Source organism: Erpetoichthys calabaricus, chromosome 5 (genome assembly GCF_900747795.2).
Source record: "Erpetoichthys calabaricus chromosome 5, fErpCal1.3, whole genome shotgun sequence".
In the NCBI taxonomy this organism is placed as follows: domain Eukaryota; kingdom Metazoa; phylum Chordata; class Cladistia; order Polypteriformes; family Polypteridae; genus Erpetoichthys; species Erpetoichthys calabaricus.
Window position 1 is genome coordinate 134,715,972 of NC_041398.2, and position 22,058 is coordinate 134,738,029.

General features: G+C 40.5%; 1 protein-coding gene across 1 annotated transcript in view; it reads left to right on the forward strand.

Moving 5' to 3' along the window:
* The window catches only part of pdgfrl (platelet-derived growth factor receptor-like), a 104,183-nt gene that overhangs the window by 34,937 nt on the left and 47,188 nt on the right, over positions 1-22,058 (forward strand). Inside the window, exon 4 of the mRNA XM_028802075.2 lies at positions 10,569-10,862. Within this exon, the coding sequence (XP_028657908.1) occupies positions 10,569-10,862 (294 nt within the window). The remainder of the gene's footprint in view (positions 1-10,568; positions 10,863-22,058) is intronic.

Genomic DNA, 22,058 nt, shown 5'->3' on the forward strand with positions numbered 1-22,058 from the left:
ATATATACATATATATATATATATATATATATATATATATATATATATATATATATATATATATATATATATATATATACACATATATATATATATATATATACACATACAGACACATATATATACATATACATATTTACATATCTACATATATATACACATATATACATATCTACATACATACACATATATCTATATCTATCTATCTATCTATATATACATCCCCGTGCTTTGCAGCGGCAAAGTACTGCTTTTAAATTTTTATTAAGAAGAAAACCTTTTTAAATTGAGTGAAAATATACCAATAACAATTTGTTAAGGATCTGTTTTTTTGTGAAGCTGACTTCACACAGCCTCTCCGCTGTTTTTACGATTGTTCTGTTTGTATACCACGTTGTCAGTTCAGCACTCCGGTTGGAATATGACCAAGCTGTGCAAGCTTACTGTTAAGAATGCAACATATAGTTGTACAGGAGAAAAGCAATCTTGCCTCAAATCAATGGCAACCTTTTGTAGGTCTATGAACTTAATTTAAACTTTAGGTTTACACGGTGCTCTGTTTCCATAGTACCTGCACTCATGAATATATCTGTATGTGTCAGTCGCTGAAATCCCCACGCTTGGCACTGGCGAAGTACTGCTTTTAAATTTTTATTAAGAAGAAAAGAAAACTTTTTTAAATTGAGGGAAAATATACCACTAACAATTTGTTAAGGATCTGTTTTTTTGTGTAGCTGACTTCACACAGCCTCTCTGCTGTTTTATAAACGAACGTCATATAAGGTCTTCCTTTTTCGTTGCTTCGCCAACGGAAGCAGCCTTTTTATTTAATCCTGTTTTTACGATTGTTCTGTTTGTATACCATGTTGTCAGTTCAGCACTCCGGTTGTAATATGACCAAGCTGTGCAAGCACACTCTTGAGAATGCAACGTATAGTTGTACAGGAGAAAAGCAATCTTGCCTGAAATCAATGGCAACCTTTTGTAGGTCCATCCATCCATCCATTTTCCAACCCGCTGAATCCGAACACAGGGTCACGGGGGTCTGCTGGAGCCAATCCCAGCCAACACAGGGCACAAGGCAGGGAACCAATCCCGGGCAGGGTGCCAACCCACCGCAGTCTTTTTGTAGGTCTATGAACTTAATTTAAACTTTAGGTTTACATGGTGCTTTCTTTCCGAACTACCTGCACTCATGAATATGTCTGTATGCGTCAGTCGCTCAAATCCCCGCGGTTTGCACCGGCGAAGTTCTGCTTTTAAATTTTTATTAAGAAGAAAAGAAAACCTTTTAAAATTGAGGGAAAATATACCAATAACAGTTTGTTAAGGATCTGTTTTTTTGTGAAGCTGCCTTCACTCGAGTGATCACTTCGTGCTTTAAGCCTGAAAAATCACCCCATAAATGCACACGTTTAATTGCACATCTGTTAATATGTATGCTTACACAGTATTAAAAGACACTCAACAATTACACAGTATTAAAAGACACTCAACAATTAACGTCATTTACCTTCGTTCCCGCGTTTGACTCGTGCTGTAAATCTCTTCCTTGTTTTCAGTTCACGTGATTACGTAGGAGGCATAATACGTGATGATGCGATACGTGACTCTGCCTCCTCCATTAGAGTATATGGACAAAAAACAGGTTCCAGTTATGACCATTATGCGTAGAATTTCGAAATGAAACCTGCCTAACTTTTGTAAGTAAGCTGTAAGGAATGAGCCTGCCAAATTTCAGCCTTCTACCTACACGGGAAGTTGGAGAGTTAGTGATGAGTGAGTCAGTCAGTCAGTGAGTCAGTCAGTGAGGGCTTTGCCTTTTATTAGTATAGATACACATAACCATACAAGAAAACAAAAATGAAATTTATAGCATTTACAAAAAACTAAAAATGTTAAATGAAAGGACACCTCACTTAAGCCTGGGGTGAAAGCCTGGCTATATCATAACACCATCCATTTTCTGGCTTCACTCACCCAATTATATGATTCAGGGGAGAAAAAAATATCCTGACAACATTTAGCACAAGTCAGAAACGACAAGCTTTTGGGGCTATTGGGACGACTTACAGATTGTCATTGTTTCTGTGGGACAGAACAAGCAAGCAAGCAAAAGAGACGTGAAGTGAGTGGTCCACATTGAGTTAGTTTTCTTCAAAAAGCCGTTTACATGTGCAAGTATGCTTCTGGAGTTCTCCTCTAGCAAAATGCTCCAATGCCATCAAACTGTGCAAAAAAAAAAAAATTAAACATTATCATTAGCCTCTGTGACTCTGAAAACAAGCACAAAGCATGTGATAAATATCTTGTATTTTGTAAATGTTTAGTACTTAATGTGCTCTTAAGTAAATAACATCCATCCCTTTTCCACATCCTTGTTGTGAGCACAGATGATTTGTGATATGAACACTTGCCGCTGCATCACCCAATCACACTGTTTCAACATATCTATAGCAAACAGCTGGATTCAAATTAATGGTTTCTGATAAAGGATTGGACATAGCACACTTTTCTCTGCTTGGCTTTGCGACTGAGCCCTGAAAAAGACTGGCATACCAGCACCGTGCTCTTTCCTTTACAGCCAGTGCTGCTGGGATAATAATAATGCAGTAGTAGTTTTACTTCAATAAAATGAGCATTGAATTAGGTTACTCATAGTAATGGGACTATGTAACTTTTAATGTGTTACCCCAACATTGCCCCCGAGATTGTGCTGCTGAGTTTAGCACTGTACATTCAGTTCAAAGACATAAAGTTACTGATTTCTGACATACTGAGACTGATTATTTCAACTTGGAGAAGGAATAATGGGATGGTGTGAGAATTTGGCCCTGGAAATTTACCTTGTGGATGTTTCTGCCATTGCCTGCTGAAAGCATCTAGAAAGCATGAAGCTAACATATGTGCCAGTGAACAGAGTGGAACAGACATGTGAAGACTACAAAATTCTTAAGTGTACCCAGGTTAAGGGTTTACATGGCCAAATAACTGGGTTACTAGCAGAGAAATCCATGCATGTTAAACTGGTTTCTCAGAGATCAATATACTACTTTCTCTAATCGGAATAAGAGTTTACCTGGGATTTAAAAAAGCAGAGAATTTTTTTAAAGCACAATAAAACACAATCATTGTATCCTCAGTGCTCTCTCCAGTCCTCCAGTCACATACTGTAATGCTACTAAACCCACGGCTGCCTCCCAACACCTTAACCTAACCATCTGAGAAGTGTGAAATGGATTTCTTCAAAAAGAAGAAAGGGGCGGGGCTGACAACTGTGGGAAAAACCATTTAAGTCTCTCCAACAGGGGGCAGCAATGTGCAAGGATTTATAAGAGAGGAGCTGTGATAGAGTCTGAGGGTAGAAGCAGTCAACTCAGAATCCAGTTAAGTAGGACTAATTAAGATTTTGCACAAGCCAAGATACAGTAGGATGCTCAAATTAATTGAAATCTTAAATGATTTATTAAACAGCGCACCCAGTGGTGAAGGGTCATTGGATAGATTAGGGATTTGATGTTAAACATGCCATCATCAATAGAAGACTTCTCTTTGACTCTGTTTTCTCTGTATTAGTGTTGACATTAATCTAAATTGTTATCTGGTTTATTTTACAAGGTCCCCAACTTACAAACACATTGTTAACATTAACTAGCAAGCACTGAAGAGCAGACTAGAAGATGAGTCCTGAGATGAGCTGCTGTCACATCCGATATAGCACTGGCAGTGGTGTGCAAGTTCACACCTCACAAGAACTCGCTCAAAGTTCAGTTCACACAGATTAAAATGAATAAATTCACGTCCATAGTTCACCATTTCAATTTTGAACTAGTTCATGTTCAGTTAATTTTGTGTTTTTTAAGGAGTGAGAATAAATGATCCATGAGTTTACTTTTTTCAATTTTGCAAGCCTTATATTAGGCTATTACAGTGTTCTTGAATAAAATACAATAATTCTGAAGACTTTTTTATTTAAATACACTTTTTTGAGTTATACCCAGCAACAAACACATATATGCTAATATCCTCCCGGTCAAAAAATAAATTAAATAGATGCAAGTATACATATAAATTACCACTCTATTTCCAACCGTGTGACACAAATGGTGACTGTGGAACCAGCATGTAGGTGAACTAAACTATTACACTGCCGGTCATGTATTGCATGTGCAATGGGGAAAAATATAAAGCGGCCTCGCAAAGTACAACATTTTTCTAAAAGCAAAAGCGGAGCTTCACCGCATGCTCATGTCAGTTGGTTTGCAGCTTAAGCACAAGCAGGCAGACACAAACAGTGCCTATTTGATTTTATGTCATTTTTTTCCCCCAATACAAATAAATGGCAAAAACATTGTACGAGATACAGTGCATTCGGAAAGTATTCACAGCGCATCACTTTTTCCACATTTTGTTATGTTACAGCCTTATTCTAAAATGGATTCAATTCATTTTTTTCCTCAGAATTCTAAACACAACACCCCATAATGACAACATGAAAAAAGTTTACTTGAGATTTTTGCAAATTTATTAAAAATAAAAAAACTGAGAAATCACATGTACATAAGTATTCATAGCCTTTGCTCAATACTTTGTTGATGCACCTTTGGCAGCAATTACAGCCTCAAGTCTTTTTGAATATGATGCCACAAGCTTGGCACACCTATCCTTGGCCAGTTTCGCCCATTCCTCTTTGCAGCACCTCTCATGCTTCATCAGGTCGGATGGGAAGCGTCGGTGCACAGCCATTTTAAGATCTCTCCAGAGATGTTCAATCGGATTCAAGTCTGGGCTCTGGCTGGGCCACTCAAGGACATTCACAGAGTTGTCCTGAAGCCACTCCTTTGATATCTTGGCTGTGTGCTTAGGGTCGTTGTCCTGCTGAAAGATAAACCGTCACCCCAGTCTGAGGTCAAGAGCGCTCTGGAGTAGGTTTTCATCCAGGATGTCTCTGTACTTTGCTGCAGTCATCTTTCCCTTTATCCTGACTAGTCTCCCAGTCCCTGCCACTGAAAAACATCCCCACAGCATGATGCTGCCACAACCATGCTTCACTGTAGGGATGGTATTGGCTTGGTGATGAGCGGTGCCTGGTTTCCTCCAAGCGTGACGCCTGGCGTTCACACCAGAGAGTTCAATCTTTGTCTCATCAGACCAGAGAATTTTCTTTCTCATGGTCTGAGAGTCCTTCAGGTGCCTTTTGGCAAACTCCAGGCGGGCTGCCATGTGCCTTTTACTAAGGAGTGGCTTCCGTCTGGCCACTCTACTATACAGGCCTGATTGGTGGATCGCTGCAGAGATGGTTGTCCTTCTGGAAGGTTCTCCTCTCTCCACAGAGGACCTCTGGAGCTCTGACAGAGTGACCATCGGGTTCTTGGTCACCTTCCTGACTAAGGCCCTTCTCCCCCGATCTCTCAGTTTAGATGGCTGGCCAGCTCTAGGAAGAGTCCTGGTGGTATTGAACTTCTTCCACTTACGAATGATGGAGGCCACTGTGCTCATTGGGACCTTCAAAGCAGCAGAAACTTTTCTGGAACCATCCCCAGATTTGTGCCTCGAGACAATCCTGTCTCGGAGGTCTACAGACAATTCCTTTGACTTCATGCTTGGTTTGTGCTCTGACATGAACTGTCAACTGTGGGACCTTATATAGACAGGTGTGTGCCTTTCTAAATCATGTCCAATCAACTGAATATACCACAGGTGGACTCCAATTAAGCTGCAGAAACATCTCAAGGATGATCAGGGGAAACAGGATGCACCTGAGCTCAATTTTGAGCTTCATGGCAAAGGCTGTGAATAATTATGTACATGTGCTTTCTCAATTTTTTTATTTTTTAATAAATTTGCAAAAATCTCAAGTAAACTTTTTTCACGTTGTCATTATGGGGTGTTGTGTGTAGAATTCTGAGGAAAAAAATGAATTTAATCCATTTTAGAATAAGGCTGTAACATAACAAAATGTGGAAAAAGTGATGCGCTGTGGATACTTTCTGAATGCACTGTAAATATTCATAAAAATCCACTATTTGTGCTTATCCGAATACCGTATTCAGATTCGGCTGCACCCCTATGTTACAGAGTAAGGCAAAATGTTTAATCTGGACCTAAACCAGATCCAGAATGTCACAGAAAACTGAACTAGCTCACGTTCAAGTTCTTCACTTACAAATACATTATGTTAAGCTCACCATTCTTAGAAAAATGAGCTTGTTCAATGAACGCACTCTTTTCAACTCGTTCATGCACAACGCTGAGCACTGGCCAACCTACCTCTTCTGTTCTGGGAACTATTTAAAGAGCAAAGGTGCTGGAAGTCAGTGCCCAATTGGACCACACTCATTGGACCTTGATGGTCAAGAACTTTTTCCAGATGGAAGGCACACCTGATGTGAGATATCCATTTCTTTGAACCTTTTACTTTCACTTTCAGATCTTTGAATTAAACAGCTGGTCCCCATTCCTTTATCATTCACAGTTTTCCATAGAACACGTTAGACTCAAGTTCGGGCCTATAGCAGCACATCAGAGTTGGCAAGAGGCGGGAGGACATCAGCACTTGTACATCAGACATTATACTGCACTATTGTATGCACAAATCATTAGGAAATGTTATGTGCAGGGGAGGCCATCTCCAGTCCTGGAGAGACACAGTGGCTACAGGTTTTCATTCTAACTTTAATTCTTAATTAGTAACTAGTTTTTACCACGTTAATTAATTTATTTGCTATTTAAGACTCAGCCCCTTTAAATCAGGGATGAGCAACGTCGGTTCTGGAGGGCCACAGTGGCTTCATTTTTGTGTTCCAATCCAGTTATTTCATGAGAAATCATTCATTGCTGATGAAGCACTTACCGCTCAAGTGACATTTATCTGCTTCATTTTAGTTGTCTCGCTTGTTAAGATTTTGAACCCTTAATTGATTATTTTAGTCTTAAACAGCTGTCTGTATTGTTTTAATTGCTCCTTATTAGCAATAAGATGCAAATGACAAAGGAACCAGCAGTTCTACATCTAGCTTGTCTCCATTTCCACCTGTGTGCATTCATCATTCACTATTTGGTTTAATTAAGTACTCAGAAAGACATAAAAACTACTCATCAATTTTAGGCTTCAAATCACTTGGATGATACATAAAAAAGAATGATCTGACATGGTAGTGTTAAAACGCTAACAAGCCATGAAATTTAATACGATCTGTTATTGGTGAGGATTGGCTTCTGATTAAGCAACTGGGTTGGAACAAAAACCTGCAGCCACTGTGGTTCTTCAGGATCAGAGTTGGCCACCCCGGTTATGTGTATGTAAACTGAAGGGGTACAAGGATGGATGGTACCCAGCCAATTGTGGTGGGCACAGACTAGACATATGTTCAGGGACAGTTTTTAATTACAGACTATCCATGTCTGGAAGAGATGCCAGCCTATCACTGAGCACACTCACGCAAAGCTAGAGTGGGTATAATTTATACTGACTAATCAAGATTCAATATGCATTTTTGGGATGTGAAAGGAATTCTGAGTACCAAGAGAAAATCTGTTCTAACATGCAGACTTCCCATACATAGGGGCATAAATGGAATTCCAAACAGGATGGTGGCTCTAAGGGCTCGTTTATACTTCACGCTCAGAACACGTACGCGCACGCATCATGGCTGCCACGCATTCACAGCGTTCATTTGACGCGTTCTCTGGGCAGGTCCTCAGAAATTAATGAGACACTTCCGCAAGTTGCAGTACCAGCAAAAAGTCGGGGGCGCAGTGTGATAAAAGTTGGAATGTGACGGCAGAGTCTCTGTTTACTATCTACATGTGACAGAAAGCCACTATGTGGATCCTAGTAGGTTTGATGTGCGTGCTTCGATGTTTGATGAATGGTTCGATGTGGTGAAGCAAAATGCCAACATACAAATGCATTCGTAGTGCTTTTATATTATATAAGTGTCACATATTCCCGATCGTAATGACACGATACATTTTAAAAGTCTCACATACCATCTTCTGTGCTGTCTTTTTTTTCTGTGGCTTCCTCCTGACCTGACAGCAGCGGGAAACAGCAATAGAACACCACACAGAACACATTAAATGTATGATATTCCAACTCTCTGCATATTTAGAATCCTTAGATTTATACTTGATGTCACTTTCATGATGAAATGCATTAAAGTATGTATGTTACATTTTACAGGTAAATCGGTAATTTCATTTAAATAATGAATACTGTTAATAATTACACACATGGGGGTGACACGGTGGCTCGCAGGGAGTCACGTTGCTGATATTCCCTGCCTGGAGTTTCATGTTTTCCTGCTGGGCTTCCACACTGTGCTCCAGTTTCCTTCCACAGATATGCAGATTTGGTGACACTAAAATGACGCCAGCGTGTATGTGAGTGCTTGTATTCACCTTGAGATGAGCCGAGGCCCCGTCCAGGGATTGTTTCTGCCTCGTGCCCAATGCTTGCTGGAATGGACACATCCCTGGATTGATGGATTTAATCATTAAACATCCTTTTCAGGGATATTGCGGTAAGGTGTCATCGGAAGTTAATGGGCATTCCAGACAATTCACAAGCCGAACCTGTTCTCACCGTGATGATATCTCACACTGCCACCTGGTGGATTCTTCCAGATTTACGTAAAGTACGCGCACAAGTATAAACATAAAACGCTTGCGTAGCAGGAGCGTCCGCTGGAACATACGTCACGTTGCGTGAAGTATAAACCTGACCTAACACCGCATCACTGTGCTGCCATATAGGAAATATGCTAACCTCAATGTGTGTCATGAATTAATGAGGCCGATATTCAACAGAGGTTTGCTGTAAAGATTATTATATTTATTACATGTCGGTAGTTCCTCCCGGTAGATATTCTTGGAAATAATTTTCTGTGAGGTCTGTCTTTAACTGGTCTCATTATCGTCATTGTTATGTCACAACACAATTGAGGTCGTAAAGCGTGGTAAGGATTAGTGTTGCTACTTCGTAAGTCTAAGGACATGAGTTTAAATTCCAAATCTAGTTGCTATCTTTGTGACAACTTAACCTGACAATTTAAAAGCTACAACAGTCATCAAATGTTTTTACCTACAATGCTTTTTTTTTGTTTTGCATTTCATCCCTACAAGGAAAATGAATTTTCTCAAGCTGAAAACTAATTGTTCCTATTCTTCATAATGACATATAATTTTAAACTAATCTCCGAACTGTTCACCCTCCTTGCCATGACATGTCAAACAGACTTCATCAGAGCTTCTTGCTGTTAAATGTTATGCAATAATTCTGCGCTCAATTTGAACTGGGAAGTCAGATTTTTTGAGTTCCTACTTGGAATTTTCAACAGAAAAATTCTCATAAGTCAGATTTCCTACTCAGAAACTCGGTGCTGGACTGTCAAGTCTGAGTTTGTCCAATTTCAGATTATGATATCAATCCAAAATGGCAGCATACATCACAAACTTTAGAGAATGCTGTAGTATTATACTGTTTATTAGTACTTCTGTCAATCTGGGTCACATTTAACCAGTCACACGTATAGTACTTACCAACCTTTTTCTGCGGACATGCTGCTGTGATTTTTGGATGCACAAAATATTATGTAATACACTGTTATCAACTGGTATTTATTCCAAAAAAGCAAGCACAACAACGTTTTTTCTAGAGGCATCGATACTGGCATTCCAATTGTGTTACTGGTCAGTTCAGGTCAGCTTCGACATCTGAGGTAAATGGAACACAACATTGGTTAAGGGCAGGTGGTTAGCACATTAGTTGGTTCTTTTAACTCACTGGCTTCTGCTGCAGAACTGATTCCTCTTTTACACACAGTGGTAGCAGAATAGGCTTGGGCTCTTTGAAAATCTAAGATCTGTCTGTCCGGGCCCTCCGAATAATCTGATTGGTCAATTAGGCTTTGGTGAAGCGATTGAATAAAGAACGAAAAAGAGTAAAGCATAGGAGACGCACTGAGAAGACGGAAACCATAAAAGTGAAGAGGAGGTGAGCAAGGCAGCTGCAAATGAAAGAGTCTGAGAAGCAGGGTTTATGGGAATGCGTTCAACGCATAGAGTGCCAGTCAAGAGAGAGTCAGACACATACAGATACAGAGGAAAAGCGCTGAAGATACACGTAGGACAAGAGATAACAAAAGTTTTAAAATGAATGTTATTACCTGTCTTTGATAGGTAACATTGCTAGTTTGTAATAAATGAAGTGTGTTCAGAAAATGAATGAATGAAAGGTAAAGCAATATGTAACATGTCGACTAGTCAATCAGGGTATTGTGACTGTGATTCTGCTGCATTCCATTAAATTTCACTCCTCAGGTAAAAATGTAAGAGATGCTAAGTGTAAGGAAAATCAGATTATACTTCTCATTGACATTAAACAAAGTAATTTTGTATTTCAAAATGGACAAATAAAGCATTTTCTGAAAAAGGGTCAAAATCCCATTGGCTATGGAAAACTAATAGTTTGACACCCCTCACATTTTGGATGCTGAAGTATATTTTTTTCCTCTGTCTTCCTTTTGAATAAACACTCTGACAAATTTTAATTTGTATCACCATAGATAAAGAAGACCTGTTTGTTCCATCAGCGACTTACTTTGAAATAGTTTACCTCCGGCCTGACCAACCTTCAATCATTCCCTGTCGGGTGACTAGTCCTACAACAAAGGTGACTCTGCACAGGGAAGTGCCCCCTCTGGAAGTCAATGTCAACGGTACGCTGATCAGCTATGACCCGAGGAAAGGTTTTATAATCCACCAGCCTGATCCTGAATACAAGGGAGTGTTTTATTGCAAGGCCATCATGCGGGGGACACCTCAAATGTCAATCAAATATCAGCTGCTTTATGTGGAAGGTGAGTGGATCTCTACACAGTAAAATTGTTAGTGTTAAATTTGAATAAGGAATTGGCTGAGAACAGGCCATTAGGCCTAACAAGCTTGCCAATCCTATTCAACTAGAGTCTTCAAAATAACATCAAGTAAAGATCTGAAGGTCCCTACATTTTTACACTCTACACACACTACTTGGCGATGTATTTCATGTATCTGTGGTTGTATATGTGAAGAAAAACTTCCTGATATTTGTGTGAAATTTGCCCTTAAAGGATAAGTTTGGTATTTTTCAAGTCAAAGTTACTTCTTCAGAATCATGGTACTGTATATGTTAATTTGGCACATACAATTGTGTTCTAAACTGTGGAATGTTAAAAATAGCATGTCTGTTCTTGTAATTTATAATGGGGCTTGAAGTAACTAGAGTCCAAACATGAAAAAAGATTTAAACTTACCAAATATGTCCACTTTGAAGCAGCAATGTTTTAATTTAATAAAACATACCTTCTGTGTTTATGAGGCCTTCTTGTGGTATTGAAAGGAAATTAGAAATAATTATTTTTTCACTTATTCATGGAACTATTTTCCTCGAGGTAAGAATACATTTCCTGTTCTCTCATCTGCTTACAGCTACTGTCATGGGTGGAGTTTAGACGTAAACAATTGCTGCTTGTGGCAATTTTATCTTTTGAGAAAATAGTTAGAAAATGCAAATATCCAGGATGTGAATATAAATTTAGAGAAGCAAAACAACTTTCCTTATGGTAACCATGATACCTTAAAGTTATGGCTTGTAGCAATGAGGTTGGATGTAAGCACTCAAATGGAAGGCCTACTGAAAGCGGACCTGGGACTTTTGTGGGCTTATTTTTTTATAGATGACTGCTTGTGGGCAAAGAAGGAAAAAAATATGTTCCTGATTGCCCATTATTGAATCCATTTGCAGTTCCAAACATATTTCAGGTGGGTCATTTCGCTGCAGCCATAGAATAATAACAATGGCAATGTCTTTCACTAGCAGACTGACTACTGTATTGACGAATAGCTCTTAAGTAGGGAAGAAAGGTAGAACTATCATTAGCGGTAATGCTTTACCGATCTAGCATTACTGGTTTGAGTCATGAATGATCGTTAGCCGTGTAAATAATAACAACAATTTCAAATCTCACAGACTTACCACTGTTTATAACGTATTGTACCATATAACTTCTCCCCACCTTCCCTTCTACATTTATAACCTCAGGCAATTAGCTGTAGTAAAAGACAAGCAAGAGTTAAATTACACTTTAAATAAGGTATTATTGGTAATATTCATAAATAATAACAATATGCAAAGTACATTTGAATATTGGCAACCATAGAACCTGATAAATGCTATTGTGTAGTTTCATGCGGCACACAGACTTGTAGTTACTTCAAATGTCTCTAATTAATGCATCATTTTTGGTCAGCTTTTTTCAGACCAGGCTGCATGCCTGTCTCAAAATGGATGCCAAGTTGTGCTTCTCAGTTTGGTCTTTTTTAGTTCATCAGTTGGTAAGGTGGGGGGGGGGGGGGGGGGGGGGTAAAGCAAGGAAATTTATAAACTCTCTGCCCAAACCCTACAGCCAATAGGGCATCATGGTACTTAATGGCTTCAGACAACATTAGACCAACAGAATTCTGGTGCCACACAATGCTTTCACACCTGCCCCCAAAACCTTTTGTTAAGGTGAAACTTGCCAGCTAGGTAATTGGCCTCCATGCGGGGGTTGACTGAGCGAGTCCTGCAGAGAATCACTTGCCTAAACTTGTTTGAGGCATTTCCCCTGACCCTGTCATAAAATTGCAAAGAGACTAGGGGGTACTTAACCATATAAATAAAAACATACAAAATATTTATCACCTTATATGAAAAATTTCACACCACAACACACTGCAAGAAATAAGATCAAAAATTAGACTTACTCTAGTGAAAGCTGCCTATTGGGTCTTTCAGGTTTTGATCTTTTATTCTAGTTTCATTGCTGAGTGTGGAAAAATGTCTCCAGAACTCTGTGATTCATGATAGCTGAAAATTTGCACATACTGCAGCCTCACGCAACAAAGTGGGCTGATTCCCAACACATCTGAGCTTTCCAGTGTTGGAAGCAGCAAGCAACAGAGACATTTATCCTGAGTGGCCATAACTTCACATTTTCCAATTGCATACCACCATTTCGCACTTGTCCGTCGCATTGCCAGACCGTATTTTGCTCTTTTTGTCTCTCCAGTTCTGCTCTCCTCTCTAGTCTTTTTGATCCACTTCTGGTGCATACCAATACGGTTCAGCAGTAATGCTTAAGGCACTCTCATCTTCAAAGTTGGATATTTGCCCGATTTAAATGAAAACTTATTTATAAATCCTAAAAGAAAACATCCCCAAAAGTGGTAGATTTTAAAAATGAAAATGGTGTGTGCTCAGATTCACAACACAAGGTAACTACGTCCCTGAGGGTGGTGAAAGGTCATCGCAGAGAGAGAGAAATTCGCCAAGATGAGGTGTACAGATCGATTTTTGGTTTAAAATGGCTGAATCTCCTTTTTCTTTACTTTTTTAATTCCTTTCTAAAGCAACATGGATACACTGTTTTAAAATATTTGTGCAACCTCAAGATGCCGATTCATGTCCAATAACAATTCATTTTTAAAATAAAAAACAAAAGGCAAGTTAACAGCTATGTACTCACGTTCATGTTAAAAAATTTATTTTATAGTGACAGTTGCAATTAACTGAACTAATTTCCTACAAATTTCTAAACACTTTAATCTTATGACCTCTTAAAATATGCTTGCTTGCGGAAAAGCTTCATCTTAATTCGTTCCGGAAACGTGCTCATAGTCCAAAGCACTCGTATATCAAAGTGAATTTCCCCATAAGAAATAATGGAAACTCAGATGATTTGTTCCACAACCCAAAACTATTCATATAAAAATGATTAATACAAAATATAAAGTAAAAATACATAAAACAAATTAACCTGCACTTTACCTTTGAAAAGAATCATGGCTGGTGTGAGTGAGTTTCTAAACTCATGTGGGATTCCACCCAATGGGATGATACGCGGAAGAGCGTCCCAAAGCAATCGCAGTCTCCCAGCGCTGTAGCAGTTCACTGTAAAAGCAAATCTGAAAAGATCGCGGACATGCTATAAGCGCCTGCCGTTGATAGGTGATACAAGGAACAAGGAACATTATAAATGCGCAGGGCCCTGCCTGACTGCTGTGTCTGTTTCAAGCTGAATAAAGCTGGTGTTTCTAAAGTACTGAGACTCAGTTTTGTGTTTTAGTGTGCAAGACGGGGACTCGCTCGTCACAGCACACACGCGCGCGCGCGAGCACACACACACACACGAGTGCGCGTGTGCACACACACATACACACACGCGCACAAGCGAGCACACACACATACACACACACTCGCGTGCGAGCACACACAGTCACAATGCTAATGCTGTAGTAAACAGTATACGCTCATACGGATGTTTACTATGAGTGAGGCACGCCGACTCAGACGGACAATAGGAGACGATTGCCCACAATCCCGCAGCGAGAGAGAGAAGAACCATCAGCTCAGTTGTGATCACATGATGCTCAGCAGACAGAGTATACATACTGCTCGTACTGTAAGACCTCGCTCGTTTATCAAGTCAAAATTTATTAAAAATTTTTGCTCGTCTTGCAAAACACTCATAAACCAAGTTACTCGCAAACCGAGGTTCCACTGTATCAGCAGAGTTTCTTTGCAGCCTTTGTTGATTTTCATAAAGCGTTCGACTCAGTTGATTGATCTGCCCTGTGGGACATCTTGAGGGTTCACGAGATCCCCTCGAGGTTGCTGGATATCATGGCCGGCCTGTACACTGGTACTATGAGTGCTGTGCAGAGTGGAGGCAGAACCTCTGTGTTTTTCCCAATTGATTCTTTGGGTTCGTCAGAGGTGTGTTCTTGCCCCATCTCTGTTCAATGCTTGTATGGACTGGGTGTTGGGCAAGGTTGTAGGGTCTAGTGGCTGTGGGGCATCTGTTGGTGAAGAAAGATTCACGGATCTTGACTTTGCTGATGATGCTGTGATCTTTGCGGAGTCAATGGAGGCTCTGATTGGAGCACTCGAGAGACTGAGGGAAGAGTCTGAGTGTCTGGGCTTGCGAGTGTCCTGGATAAAAACCAAGATCCATGCCTTTAATGACCTCTTGGGCACAGCCATCAGCAGTGTGTCTGTTTACGGTGAATTTCATGTCTCTGTTGACTCTTCCTTTGAAGTCAGTAGACAGATTGGGAGAGCATGGAGGGTCATGAGGTCGCTGGAAAGGGGTGTGTGGCACTCCCGATATCTATGCAAAATGACGAAGGTCCAAGTCTTTAGAGTCCTGGTGCCTCCTGTCTTGCTATGCGGTTGCGAGACATGGATGCTATCCAGTGACCTGAGATGAAGACTGGACTCCTTTGGTACTGTGTTTCTCTCGAAAATCCTTGGGTACTGCTGGTTTGACTTTGTGTCGAAAGAGTGGTTGCTCATGGAGTCCCGAACAAGGCACATTACTAGCACTATGGCCATGTGGCGCGATTCCGTGAGGGAGATCCACATTGTTGGGGATCCGAGTGGCTGGACCGGGCCAAGGGGTCGCCCACGTAACACCTGGCTGCAGCAGATAGAGGGTCATTTCCGGACGGTGTGTCTGGACCAGCCTGTCTGCCAACTGGGATCCTGTTGTGTATTGGGTGCGGCAACACATTGTACCAGTGCATGCTCCCCAGTGTATGCTCCCCAACTTGACTTACACACGGTGTCCTGAATTCCCACTTCTTTTAATTAAAACATTTCCATATATACACTTTAAAGGACTACTGAAATGCTAATAGTTAATTTAGCATTGTCGAAACAGTGTTTGAAATTAAAGATTTACTGTATAATAAACTATGGTGCAGTGCAGTGACTCAGTGGGTAACATTTATGTTAAGTTGTTCCAGCCCTGCATTTGTACATCTTTCCTACAATAGTTAAGCACTCTAGTTTATTTCAAATACTGTATGTGATCACAGTCTTAATTTATGTGTGAATGCAATTTTTTTGTGAATATACCTTGCAATTGAATTGGTTCCTGCTTTGGACCCTCAGTTTGGCCAGGAAAGGCTCTGAACTCCCTTTGACTGAGTTTCTGAAAAAGTTCAACCTAAAGCAAATAAAAATGAATTAGAGCATGGAAGGTTCATAGAAATGTCACCCCTGCTGGGAAACAAACGATGATCCAGTCTCTGTGTAATGCTGCCCATTGTGTCACCGCACTGCCTCATCTCTGAAGAATCGTTTTCAAAAATATAAAGGCAAAGGGGAGCCAAATCTTTAGTTACTGCAGGTCCAAAGGAATACATCCTCTTGTGTATTGTTTGCATGCCTGCTAAATCACTTAAGAACGAAGCAAGCATTTCAGGCATGCGTTAGCTGGCATGCTAACAGAAGAAAAGGATTTAATTTAATTAAATGCAGAAGTGAAACTCTGATTAAAGAATCAGACTGGAAAACAAGCAATTAAGTGTTACCCCCCCCCCCCCCCCCCCCCCACCCCCAGGGCTAGGACTGCTGCTGTTGGGTTTAATACTTAAGAATAAATATCATTATATCATAAAACAGAAAAAAATGTTGTATAGCTCTTTCCAGGCATGATAGTAGCAATGGATAATTAAATTAATTGGGGTTAAGGAATGAAGTATGGACTCTAGTGGACTGAGTAATTAGTTTGTATTCAAGAAGCTGCTCATAATGGAATGAGAGATTCAGAAAATCTCCCTCAATAAAATGCATACACATATCTGTGCATCAAAGGGTCCTTCCTGGTTTTAGATCTTATAAGCATAAATAGGGAATGCCTATTTCTTTTAAATTAAATACAGTGCACTATTCAGAATACATTAGTATTCCAGAAAAATAGAATTTTGCATGTTGACCAGTAGGGTGGCCCAGTATTAAGTGATGGAACTTCACAGCTCCACAGTCCTGGGTTTGAATCCTGTGCCAGTGTCTATGAGGGGCTTTCTCAGTGTATTCCTGTGAACTTCAACTGGCCTATTGTGAGTGTGTGTGTGTGTTCAAACTTATGCCCCATCCAGAATTTATTTCTCCCAGTATTTCCAGGGTGGGTTCATTCTCCCATGACCCTGACCTGCATTAAATAGGTTCGAGAGCAGATGGAGAAAATTTTTACTAGTTAGTTAATATTAATATGTTTACAGGATAATATCATTTTAGTTAAAACAAATTCTGCCTACCAGTCCTTTCATATTTTAGTAACAGAAACCCTTTCTCAGTTCTTCCACCTCAAGCATGAATGAGCTGAAAGAAGTCCCTGTACGGAGGAAAGTGAGTTGAAAGAAGGCCATTCAGCCATACTGTCAAGTCCCATCCCCCAGATATGACCACACAACTGCCTCAACATACTGGTCACTGCCGACACCTTCCAGTTTCATCTGGATGGCAGTTATGTTGGGGCCTTTTCGTCCCACTGTCGGTATACTAAAAGAGGCTGCTGACTCAGATTACTTTATCACTGAATTGCTGGTGCGTTACTGCATTTTTTTTGTTTTGCTTTTTTTAACCATTGTAGCAAATACGTCCTTTGTCCACCTCTTGAACCCTCAGGTACCACTCTGAACACCAGATGAAAGTATAAATATTCTTTCTTTTATTATTAAACGGTGCACAAAGCACTCTCCACACCACACTCATATAACTACAAACTCTCTCAATAAACAATACAATCCTCCACTCCCAGACACTTTGCCCTCCTACCTCCCAGCTCAGCTCAGTGTACTGGGCTTCTCACAGTCCTTTTATAGCCCCTGACCCGGAAACAAAGTCCATGAGGCCCTGCTGGAAGTCGGGGCACCATCATGCTGTCCGGAGGGCTCCTCCTAGCGGCCTGGGGGTGGCGACCGGAGTCCGTAGCCGGTCGTCCATCACACCATGTTTTGTCCCAGGATATTAAATCAATTCCAAAACCATCCGAGAATAAATACCGACACTGAGACCCCAAAGCAATGTGCAAATTATTCCACTTGAAAGTAATTCTTACACCAGTGCTTGACTTTGGCCCGACTTGGGCTTTGTTCCATTGCATTGACTTCAGTACATGCAGTAGATGGTTGTGCACCAATGTGTTACACTGTGACTCCACCCCGGTCAAAATTCCATGAAGCTCCCTCCCAACTGCTCTACCATATAATAAAAAAAGATAGATTCCACCCCACTCTGCACTTCTGTAAAATTAAAGAGCTCTCTAAACTCCTAGGGGGACCCTTAGTGCTCTCTAAACTTCTAGGGAACCCCCACCCCGCTCTTCAATGTAATGTTAATCTATCAACACACTTAATACACTAAGGGGTGCGCCATCCGCCATTCTTTGATGTGACATACACATAACAATGGACTCAACATTCCGAAGTAGACCACCTTCACCAATAAAGAGTTTTTCTTGTGTGAAATTTATACCACATCGTGAGGAGGAGAAAATATCACAGAAAAACATCGAGTACCAGCAATTATTTGTTTCTACTTCAAGCTCTGCCTGATATTAAAGGTTCTTCACATGAAGGAGGTTTCTAGTTAGGTTAGGGTTAATGGTTCACATATAAATTCCATAGAGACTATCCATCCATCCATCCATTTTCCAACCCGCTGAATCCGAACACAGGGTCACGGGGGTCTGCTGGAGCCAATCCCAGCCAACACAGGGCACAAGGCAGGAACCAATCCCGGGCAGGGTGCCCACCCACCTCAGGACACACAGAAACACACAGAAACACACCCACACACCAAGCACACACTAGGGCCAATTTAGAATCGCCAATCCACCTAACCTGCATGTCTTTGGACTGTGGGAGGAAACTGGAGTGCCCGGAGAAAACCCACGCAGACACGGGGAGAACATGCGAAGTGAACCCGGGTCTCCTAACTGCGAGGCAGCAGCGCTACCACTGCGCCACCGTGCCACCCTCCATAGAGACTACATGGTTTTAATTCAAAAGTTTTGTAAAATTGGATGCTTTACTATAAATTGTTTTAATATTAAATAGGCCTTGTAAAAGGTCTTGTCCTAAGCCGTAACAAAAGATTTGGAGATATTCCCGCTTCACTTTCAAGAGTTCTACATACCTGCTAGGTCAATGTTTCTCAACATTTTTGATGTTGCTGCCCACTTTTTTACAATGTAATGGATGACACATATGGGCTGGCATCCCAACCAGGATTGGCCCCAATTCCTTAACTGGCCAGGGGGCCAATTTAATGGAGAGATCTGTTGCAAGGCTGCATGCTTCTCTTACCTGCCAGATGGCAGCATCCCTGGGCTTTGGTACCCATTCAGACACTTGCAGGGAATGCTGGGTATTGTAGTTTGGTAGCGCAGCCCTGCTGGGGTCCATGGGTGCCGCTAGGAGGTACTGCAGGGAGTTGCACTCCTTACTGTTTGGGACGGAATTACTTGCAATGGAAGAAGTTCTAGCACCAGAAGTACTCCCAGGTCTTCCATAAAAGAAATCGCACGGGCGACACTCACCTGAAAGGAGTATGGAAAGGAGTGAAGAAGTGCATGTATAATTTCCGTATTTGTTTAAAATAATACTCTTTGTTTTAAACTCGGAACATGTCTGTGCATTATTGTTTGGGGTTTGGGGTTCTGTGGCACTCCTGTTGACCACAACATGTAAGTGTCTTCACGACCCACGATAATCTTCTGAGCATGACCTCCATGAACAATTGAAGTTGAGCAGGGGTTGGGGTGGAGTGTCAGAGCAAATCAGAGCTTTGAGCATAAATATATCATGCAGCAATGCCAAACGCCTAGGCAACCCACAGTGACCTGACCCAGTATACAATCCAATACCATTACAGATGCTTACGGCATCTGGGAGATCGAGATATCCACATGTTTGTTTTCTTTTAGATTTTGCTGGTTGTTTGTAATTTTTTCCCTACCTAATAATGTTTTTTTTCTACTTAACCAACCATGTTAAAATCCTTCTTTGCTTGGCAGGTTGCCTATTTATGAATCCACTAATCTATTGGCGGCTTTAGCCCTTCCAGCCTTAGCCGAAAACTTATGAATGACCATCTGCTGAAAGGGAAGTTAGTAATGACTATCACTGGAGGGGTTAAAACCCCATCATGGGCTGGAATGAGACAGTAGTGATATATTAACCATGTGTTTCCTCAGACTCAGTGTACTTTAGGTTAAGGTTATGGATTACCAGGGCACCGTTTCTGGGTTGCTAAATATTCAGTAATATATCACACACATGTGCAATACCTGAAGGCTAAGCACCTAGAATGAAACAGGACTCAGGGTTCAATTTCTGACTCGTCTATGTGAGATTGGCTCATTCACCATTAGTCCTTTTGAATTTCTCCCAGTCCACCTATCCTCAACCCCCAAAGATGTACATGTTATGTCCATTGGAGTCTCTCTGTTTGTTGTGTGTATCAGTGTGTACCCACTGATGGACTGGTATCTCTAATAAGAGTTTACAAATTTATAGGGTCAGAGTACAGTGAAATTCGTACATGCATGTACTAATCAACATAAGCCAAATCTCTAGGAAATTGATCCAAAGATGTGATGGTAGATCTGAAAGAGTTGCGGTGTCTTCAGAGCTGAAGAGTCTTAAATATTCATCACATTACAGCTCCAAAGTGTCTAGGGTGTGATTGTGAATCCACGTAAAAATAAGACCTTTGAACACATGTCCAAAAACGACTGAACGTTTACACGGTTACAGAATGGTGTGTCAGTTGTGCAGGTTTCATTGTGACCAACTCATACTTTAGGGACGTGGCTGACTCTCGCCATCTGCAGGAATTCCTCAATGACAGTTTGTTCCTTCACTTGTGCCTTAGGTTGATGGAGAAGACAACTGGCCCCCCGGCATCATTTAATGGTGAAAGGAGGTTTAGAAACGTGATGGATCAACAGAGTGAGGGAAGATCTGTGCTCTTAAATTCAATATTAATAACTTTCAAAGCTGTATAAAGCTGTAGACATTTATTTCTTTAAAAGAAAATGAACAGTCTCTGGCTTTCTTTTTTTTTTAAGTCAAGCACTCAAGGAACATGAACATCCTGGCCTTACTTACACTAAACTTGAGGGGGAGATCTAGAGGTTCCATTACCCAGAGAAAAGCCTTACAAGTAGAGTAGAGAGATTCCTTGTCAGTTATTTATTTCATGTCATTTATTTAATATATTTAATTGCAATCAACTCAGAAAATATTATTATTATTATTATTATTGTTATTATTATTATTTAATTGAAAATTAAAGCTGCTCTGTGGTTGCTTGCAACAATGAAATAAAAAAAATTACCTTTTACTTGAAATTTGACATACCCTCCTAAAAGAAATATACACAGCAAATCTTTTCAGCAAAGCTGACTGATGTACAGTTCTTTGAATGTCCAGAAGGTGGCGATGAAGTATCTGTAGATGCAAAAGAGAAAATAGAGTAATTAAAAAGGAAGAGTATAACTATGAAGCAAAGAGGACAACTATAGAGTTAAAAGAAAGAATCAAGACAAACATCACAGTAAATAAGACAGATGCTAATGTGTGCACACACATTTAAGGCTCTCACATGGAAATGATAAAAAAAAAGCTTTCCTTTAACTTAAAAAGTAAGATTTTAGAGGACATTTCTGTTTCTCACTTCTGACTGTCTATGATTTTTACTAACGTCTGAGTCACATTAACAATGGAAGCTCAAACACTGTGACGCAGTCTGCCTGCACAGTCGGGTACATAAACAGGGCTGAGTATGGTTCCTGGCATTATGCCACTTGTCCTTGAATGGAAAGCAATGCCACCCTGATAAACATTCACTCTTTACCTAAGAGGAGCACACTCTGTGTTACATGTGCCACCTTCTTGAATGTGCGACCAACCTTTTAAAAAGCGAACTTCTGAATTTGTTCTCTTGCTTCAGGCCTCACGCTTAATTTCATTTCATGTCACTGGCGTGCCTGATAAGCTGCATTAAGTGCAGTCCCAGCCTTCCCCTCGTCCAAGGCTTTTGACTGCTGTCATATCCATTGTTTCATTGGGTTACTCAGACAAATAGGGTCATTTATGAACTGACTCACTGAGGCTTGACTTCACTGCCACTCCTTCGTTGTAAGTTATAGTTAAAAAATTCTTCAACTGTACGTGATGCA